Source organism: Lactuca virosa, chromosome 6, assembly GCF_052849685.1.
Source record: "Lactuca virosa cultivar CGN04683 chromosome 6, Lactuca_virosa_CGN04683_v6, whole genome shotgun sequence".
In the NCBI taxonomy this organism is placed as follows: Eukaryota; Viridiplantae; Streptophyta; class Magnoliopsida; order Asterales; family Asteraceae; genus Lactuca; species Lactuca virosa.
In genome coordinates, this window is record NC_136431.1 from 236,311,978 (window position 1) to 236,320,409 (window position 8,432).

At 32.3% G+C, this 8,432-nt stretch overlaps 1 protein-coding gene and 1 long non-coding RNA gene across 7 annotated transcripts; one reads left to right on the top strand and one right to left on the bottom strand.

Moving 5' to 3' along the window:
• Positions 1-284: 284 nt before the first annotated feature.
• On the top strand, positions 285-5,173 carry LOC145121123 (Transducin/WD40 repeat-like superfamily protein). 6 transcript variants are annotated; one of them, XM_079056904.1, is made up of 10 exons: positions 285-485; positions 1,443-1,610; positions 1,701-1,868; positions 1,965-2,051; positions 3,346-3,480; positions 3,575-3,685; positions 3,778-3,869; positions 3,945-4,050; positions 4,349-4,435; positions 4,550-5,173. In XM_079056904.1, the coding sequence occupies exons 2-10, from the start codon at positions 1,449-1,451 to the stop codon at positions 4,961-4,963; spliced, it is 1,362 nt and encodes a 453-aa protein (XP_078913030.1). In that variant the 5' UTR covers positions 285-485; positions 1,443-1,448; the 3' UTR covers positions 4,964-5,173. The 6 variants fall into 6 exon arrangements, with proteins under 6 accessions (XP_078913030.1, XP_078913032.1, XP_078913031.1 ...); XM_079056906.1 differs by having other exon boundaries at positions 1,458-1,610; XM_079056905.1 differs by having other exon boundaries at positions 285-447.
• Positions 5,174-5,463: 290 nt separating this feature from the next.
• On the bottom strand, positions 5,464-8,166 carry LOC145121125 (uncharacterized). The gene is made up of 2 exons (XR_013714508.1): positions 7,771-8,166; positions 5,464-5,723 (listed from the first exon to the last, which is right to left on the bottom strand). It is a non-coding gene; the product is annotated as an uncharacterized LOC145121125 (long non-coding RNA).
• Between the last annotated feature and the right edge of the window lie 266 nt (positions 8,167-8,432).

The following is an 8,432-nucleotide window of genomic DNA, read 5'->3' on the forward strand; positions in this document are numbered from 1 at the left end:
ACTGCATCTCCCGAAGGCTTTTTCCGTATTGACTATTTTTTAGTCTATTGTGATGTTTAGATGTCTTTTTGAAACAAATAAATAAATGATTTTGGTTTATTTAAAAGAAAGTTTTACTAGTATTTATTTACTTAAAGTAAAACCCAAAAAGGACGGGTGATGACTAATGAACTTCTATGTAGGGTCGAGTCACGAGTCTCAGTCGTAAGTCGACGTCCAGGGACCCACAGTCCCAAACCTTCACCCGAACCTCCTTCTATAAGTATGGCCCACTCGGCACTATACAAACTCCATTTTGCTAAATCCTCAGTTTTCTCTCTTCCATTCCAGACTCTTCTTTTCATCTATTTCACATACATTTGTTCATTCTGGTCTCCGATCGGACTTTTCCATCAATCTTAGCCGGAATTTTTAACCTCCGGTGGCTGATCTCATCCTATCTTACCAGTAAGATCTCCAGTTTGACGTAATTCATCGTATTTTAGGTATTCTTTTCTTTTGCAGTAATTTGTTTTGTTGTTTGTAGCCTAACGCGAAGACTTTAGCCCGTTCATAATCTGTGTGGTTTAAAACTGAATATTAGTGGTGAATTTAGGCTGTCGTGTGCTTTTTTGCTTTTGCTTATAATTTTTCCTTTGTTGATTTCATTTCGTTATGTTCGTTGACAGATCCTCCAGTTTTGACTAGCTCGTGGACTTTTTTTAGTAAATCTTATTTATGCTTTGATTAGAAGTAAAATTTATTGTCCTCAAAGCATAAGGTGATTCATGTAGCTTGTTCGTCATATTATGATCGTGAATTTGGCGTTACGTATTGTTTTGCTCTTTTTGCTTTAATTTTATCAGTTTTGTTGGCCGATTGGTTTCTAATTACATTGGTGAAGTGAATGCGTATTTTTCTGTTCATCTATGTTCGTCTTGTCGTATGTGATTATATTTCATCCACACCTGCGATGATCAATGCATGCAAAGTTGTACGTCAAGCATTGCGAGTTGTACTTTATGCATTGCAAGTTGTACGTTATGCATGAGAAGTTGTACATTATGCGTGCAGGCGACTGGAAGCCCAATACATTCTGGTTATACCGTTTTGGCTATTTTCTCTATGCTTCTGAATCCTATCGACGTTATTCCCCATTTAATTTACTTTGAGGCCAAACTAATTATTTTTCAAGTTCCTGATTTATGTGTTTTTTTAAACAAAAAAGTTGATTCCAAATTGATCTAATATATGTATTTGATAAGGGTTTGTCTGCCTTCGTAAAAATTTCAATAAATCATATCAACTCTGAAGCTGAAAATTGGTCTTCTAAACCTTATAAATCAAATCATACCTCTTTTTCGTTCTTTCCTTTCACTAAATACCCCTTTGTTAAGATGATTTTACCCTTTTCTTGTGCAAAAGGGGAACAAATTTTGTTTAAATAGACCTAATATTTGTAGGACAATATGGCGCAGTTTCAGAACCAAGAACTTGAGTATATGATTGACGATGAATATTATGATATGACCGATTTTGAGCACAACAACAACAACAATAACAACAATCGCCTGCAAAAAAGTTGTGCCGAAGATTCAATGGACTCAGATTTCGAGGACGATTTTGACCAGGTATAACATATGCTTTCAGTAAACATAAAGTAGAATTATTTCTTGAAATTCTTGATCTTCATTTACAGTTGAGGTTTTTTGATTTATCAGAACAAGTCAAAAACGGATACATCAGCTGAAGAAGCTAGAAACGGGAAAGATATACAAGGGATTCCATGGGAGAGGCTCAATTTTACAAGAGACAAGTACAGAGAAACAAGATTAAAGCAATACAAAAACTATGAGAACATTCCACACTCTCGTGAACATTTAGAAAAGGTATATTTAAAACTTATAATTCTTGTGTTCTTTTTTTCCCATTCCTGTTTGTACCTTATATAATTCTTGTGTTTCTTCTTGTTATATAATTTACAGGTGTGCAAGAAAGTAGACAAAAGTCAGACTCTTTATGATTTTCAGTTCAATACAAGGCTTGTGAAGCCAACAGTCGTTCATTTTCAGGTATACAACTTCACTCCTGGTTTAATTTTCCTTCTATTTATATGTCTGTGTATTGAAGTAGTATCTGTGTGGAAGTTTTTATCATTCATTTATTCTATGAGCTCAAGTCAGTTTCACATTATGCACAGACTTTCTGTTTCTATAGTGAGCACCATTTGGTATTTAGTTGTGGAGTTTCTTTTATAACATTGATATTGATAATAAAGACAAGAACTTGATATGATATGAGACTTGGTTTTAATGTATAGGCTCAATTGAGCCTGAGTCTTGTATTCACTAAAAATCCTTTTTGTGCAGATTAAAATAAGTGCATTGGCATTGTTATATGATGAGAGTTTTAAATAAGATGTGCAATCCTGAAATTGTGCAAAAGTTGGTTCTTAATCCCAACAGCTGACCATATCATTCTTATGCTATGTTGTGGACATGGAAGCATTGGGGAGGTATATATAAATTGGACTCTTATGTTTGTACTTTGAATGTTGAGTTTAATAATTAATTCTACATTCTGCTAACAAACATTTGGATGCAGATGTGGGCCCAAAGGGTCTTATATTTGTGTTAATGTCCCTCAATAGCAGCCATCTATCACACATGTTTTCACTATAATCCATTAATCATATAATTATACTTAACGTGTGGTTGCTAAAAGAACATGCATTATACTTTGAAATCAATGTGACAAAAGACGTGAATACCCTTATCATTGAAAAAAGCCAGAAGCTATTCTAGTTGTGTCAAGTATAGGCTTCTGTTTCCATTTAATCAAGTGGTGGGTTGTTTTAGTTTTATAATAGGCTTTATTTATTTATTTATTTTTTATTTTTTATTTTTTAATAATAATACATGTTGTGGGACCCAGTATCACGTTTATATTTCAGCCATAGAAGCAGGGTGCCATTTAAATCAAGCAGCATGTGGATAAAGAAGCTCTTCATATGGTATGACAGGGTCACATTCTAACATTTATGAAAAAAATTGTCTCATGTAGACATTTTTTTTTCACTTCACCCGTTTTAGTGCTTAGCTGGCAACCTGGACCCACTTTCAAATATTCGTTTCATATATTTAGTTTAGTTAATTCCTTCACATGTTTCTTATTAGTTATTACTTTATTAGTACATTGCTATTTAATTTTCCTTGTGCTACATATGTATCAATTCCATGCTTTAGATGATTCTTTATATAATGTTTATAGTCCAAAAATACATGTTCGTAAGTTGCTTATGAGTAAGATGAGTGAATTTACCATTTTGCCCAGGGGTTAATTCTTATTTATTGTAAATTCTTTCAGCTGAGGAATCTTTTATGGGCAACCTCAAAGCACGATCTCTACCTTATGCAAAACTACTCAGTCATGCATTGGTCTTCACTTCTCAAGAGGGGCAAAGAAGTAATTAATGTCGCTATGCCCGTATTACCTACTTTGGTATGTAGTTATCTAAGTCTAACCATTATACCATTTTATCAAATCTCATTCTTGAAATTTCGCTCATCAACTCTATTAATATGTCAAATTACAGAAATACCCCGGGTCCTTTTCTCGTTCACTGTCGCGAGTCCAGGTCAGCACAATGGCTGTCAGGGATGACTTGATAGTTGCCGGTGGTTTTCACGGTGAACTAATCTGCAAGGTACACTTTTAAAAATCCATAAATTTTATAATTTAAAACTAAATCTATAAATTTTAATCAATATTTTTCTCGGTGTAAATAAATAAAAATAGTATCTCAACAAACCCGGAGTCTCGTTCGCCACAAAAATCGCAGACGATGAAAATGCCATAACTAACTCAGTCGACATATCTTACAGTTCAAGGTCAGTTTGACTTTGACCAAATATGACAGTACAGGACAAAACAGAACAGAACTGAACATGTTACTTTATGTGCAGTGGGTCAACGAGGGTCATGACCGCCAACAATGATGCACTTATACGTGTTTTTGATGCAAAAAGTTTTACTTGTACGAATAGCTTTAAGTTTCCATGGTCCGTTAATGTGAGTAAAGATAATTTATCAAATTTTCCTTTTTTTTAAATAAAACATTGAATAAGTTTCATTTTTGGTCACCATGTGTAAGATGATTTTTTCAATTTTGGTCGGAAAAAGTTTTCTTTTGCAAATTTGGTTCTTATTTAGGTCTTTCTAAGTGTCGTTGGGATGAAAATTACCAAAAATGTTACTAGAATCTCGAATAAGGACCAAAATTGAAAAAATCAGCTATACTCGGGGACCAAAAATGTAATTTACTCTTTAAATATTATTATTATTCTCATGGTTAATGATATATGTGTAGGACACATCCGTGAGCCCCGATGGTAAATTATTAGCGGTCCTCGGGGACAGCACCGAATGCTTACTAGCCGATGCCCATTCAGGAAAAGTAAGTTTTACTACTTTCTAATTAAAACACCAATTCTCTCATATTCTTACAGCAACCCGTGAGCTGATCCACACAGATACAGATAAAGATAAAATTTGATTTGATGATATGTAGGAAATTGGGAAAATGAAAGGGCATTTAGACTACTCGTTTGCGTCTGCATGGCATCCAAATGGACAAGTTGTGGCAACGGGTAACCAAGACACGACTTGTAGGCTATGGGATGTGAGGAATTTGTGTAAGTCTTTGATGGTGTTTAAGGGAAGAATGGGTGCAATTAGGGGGATTAGGTTTAGTGGAGATGGTAGGTTCATGGCTATGGCTGAACCCGCGGACTTTGTTCATGTATTTGATACCGAAAGTGGGTACGGGTCGGGTCAAGAGATTGATGTGTTTGGTGAAATTGGTGGGATTTCATTTAGCCCAGATAGTGAGGCTTTGTTTGTTGGGATATCGGATCGGACTTATGGGAGTGTTTTGGAGTTTAATCGGAGGCATAGGAATCAGTATTTGGAGTCAATGTTTTAGTCAAAAAAAAAACGTGGTTATGTGTTGTGTGGTGCCTTGAACAAGCGCTCGATATATATTTGTTTGCTGAAGCGGGTTGAGGCCATGTGTTTGTAAGCTCTGGTGTGATTGGTAGTTTTTGCTTGGTTGCGGTGTACATAATTGGAGTCTTTATATGTTTGTGAATTTTGGACCATGGAAAACTTAAATATTAAAAGTTTGTTTCCCTCACTTGAATTAATATTTGCTATGAAGAGCACATGTCGCTTTTACCATGATATTAAAAGGTATGTTAAAACTGAAACACTAGTAAAAAGAACACGGTATATTAAAATGGCTTACTTTTCCACTTCCGTATAAAGAAAATAAATTCACTAGTAAGAAAAAAGAGGGTGGTGCTAGTTCATAATTTATTAATTATGTAGTGAAGCTAGGCTGATAGTTTGTGTTACGTGTATAAAAAAAAGTTACTAACAAAAAAATATAATTATCCTGATAAGTCAATTTTGATAAGACTGTCGGATATAATATTTTTAATATTAATAAATTAATTTAAATTTTCATAAAATAATATTTATGACCGTTTATGAACATTTAAATTGGTTTAGGAACTGTTTTTGATAACATAATTATTAATTCTTCTCTTCTAATCAAACAATACCCAAATGGCCACGTGGCATTACATTAGCAACTCCAGCTTCAGTTTTCCCGCTCAAGAGTTCTAAGTGAATTTCCAACTTTGCCCTTATTTTCGAAAATACTGTCAATTCGAAAAAAAATCCTGTAATTCAGTAAAAATGTAAATAGGGATATCAGGATTTTTGAAATTCAAAATTTCAATTATATCATATAAATGTGCAACAAATCCGGAAGAAAATATGTGATAAATCTATCTATTCGAAAATTACTGTAAATTAGAAAAAAATAATGTAATCAGGAAAAATTTAAATGAGGAAATCAGGAATTTGAAATTTAAATTTTCAATCATACCATATAAATCTGCAACAAATTAGGAATATCAATCCCAATAAATAAGGCAATCGAATATCAATCCCAATAAATGATACAATCCAATATCAATCGAATATATATACACGTTAACATTACTGTTTACGTTCCTGTTTCAATCGAATATCAATCGGGTAAGCGACACTACATTGTTTTCTCTCTGTTTTTCTTATATCGAGGGTAAACTCATCGATTTTTTTTGTGTTTGCAATCTGTTTTTCCTATATCCAGGGTATACTCATCGACTTTTTAGTTGTGGACTGCATAATCAAGCAGGTCAGTTTACTGTTTCCACTTATTCATGTAGTTAAATATTGCACAACAATATACTTTACAAGTAATATCAACCCACTTTTGATTATTGAATTCTTATTTTTTTAACCTGTTAACCATTCCGATGAATAGCAACAATATACTTTACCTGGTTGAAGTATTTATTTTTAATGTTTCCCCTTCATTGTTGTTTCGTTTCTTCAGTATGTACCTATATCACGATTTGTGGAATTAAAACAAGTATATGTTTTCTTTTTATATGCTATAAATGCCTAAAATACTCCTCCCACTGTTAAATTACTCTTTAATTAAAACAAGTATATGTTTTCTTTTTACATTATCAGTTAAATAGCAATGTACTTTCTTTTTGGCTGTTGGAATTTTTTTTTGATTTTTTTTTAATTTTTTATTGGTTGATGATTAGAAGTGTCAAATTTAATGTAATCAATAAATTTTGAAATTCAATTTACTGTTTCCCCTTATTTACCCCTTATGAACTTAAACACATGATAACAATGGGTCTTTGTATCCATCAAAATCAATTAAATAGTGATGTACTACCTTTTTGTTTGATGTATGTATTTTTACTGTTTCCGTTCATTGTTGTTTCTTTTTGCCTGTTTGCTTTTTTTATATATAATTTTAATTTTATTTTTTTCGTTGTTGATTATAAGTGTCAATTAAATAGTTAGTTTTTTACAAATCTAATATAGAACAAACTAAATCTTATGTACCAAAATGATGACGAAAATACCCTTGTGATACTATGCCTTTTACTTATAAATGCAAGCAGAACAATTAGAGCACTTTTATAAAGGTTAAAAGGGCTCTTTTTGCAACCTAAGCTATAAATTTATAAATGAAATTTACCTTTTTTTTTTCTCTGAACCTTGAACATCTATCAAGGTTTCAACTGAAACCTTGCAATCTGTCAAATTTCTCTTTCCAAACAAACTCCAATATTCCATTTACAAATTTTAGTTTTACTGATTAGATCTTACTGCCATTTGCCCCAAATTAAAACAAAATAAAATCCATCAATTTTACCAAATTACACTAACACATAATTTATTAAAACAACTTATATATAGAACGACTTGAAAAGTATAAAGCCAGTAAAGTAAAGGAATCAAACAAAAAATGACTACCAAATGATATGTGTATTACACCAATGGCCACGTTTGCACATCATGTGCATTTCACATTACATCATGTATCATAGTCAAAGCAATGAATTCAAGTTATGAGTAGGAGTTATTATTTGTATCAAAGACTATCTGGGTATCCAAGCACTCCTACTGTGAATGCTCCCATCTTAAGGCTGCAATTGTGCGTGTGAATTTCATAATATTTTCATTTAACGTCGTCATAGCAGAGAAGAAATACGAAATAAACATTCCATTTTTATTATTTTTACCGAAATTCATGCATGATTAACAAAAAAAAAAAATTAATACTTTCAAAATTTTAAAACAGATTATCGTTCTCTCCACAACATTTCAAAAACAAAAGTTCAAACCTAAATTAAAAGATTATAAAACCCTAACCTTATTTTAGGTCGTTTCCTCTGAATCCTCTTTGATTTGACGATAGTAGCTCCGTTTTTGCATTCTCGATTCATGCTGTATTCTCCAACTCCCTACTACAGGTAAGCAATTCTTTACTTCTAAAAAATCGAAACTTTCAGTGAACTAAGAAGTCGATTTGTAGAACACGTTCGTCTCCGGTCCCCATTTTTCTGACCTTAATAGATCTGTGGCCTTGTGAGTTTAATAGATCGACATAAATGAATGAATAAGCTTTAACCCAACTATTGGTTTTCGTTCTTGATTTCTATCTATACAGATTGTTCGCCTGTGTTTGTCTTTCAGGCAGATATGTAAGCGTTGATGAGTACTTTCAAAAAACCATGTTTTATCTTCTAACTAAACAAAAATCCAGATTATACTCCATGTTTAAGTAAATTTGCGTAAATGGTCCCTGTTTCATATTAATCGACAAATATCTATTATATTACCTTGTGAATCATTAACAAAAGCTTATTTACGTTTTATTTACTACCATAAAATAAGTCTAATAAGATGTTTTACTATCTATAGTGATTATTATTTAAAATAGCCGCAAATAAGACATTAAATCTTGGTTACAAAATATTTATACTCATATTTTTTATATTTTATGAAACTTATTGTTACTTTTATATATATAA

What these genes read in the sequence shown, in the direction of transcription:
- LOC145121123 (XM_079056904.1), top strand. Translation starts at nt 1,449, where the DNA reads ATGGCGCAGTTTCAGAACCAAGAACTTGAGTATATGATTGACGATGAA. An exon ending in CAACAGTCGTTCATTTTCAG is followed by an intron (nt 2,052 to 3,345) that starts GTATACAACTTC and finishes AAATTCTTTCAG; the next exon opens with CTGAGGAATCTTTTATGGGC. An exon ending in ACGGTGAACTAATCTGCAAG is followed by an intron (nt 3,686 to 3,777) that starts GTACACTTTTAA and finishes AAATAAAAATAG; the next exon opens with TATCTCAACAAACCCGGAGT.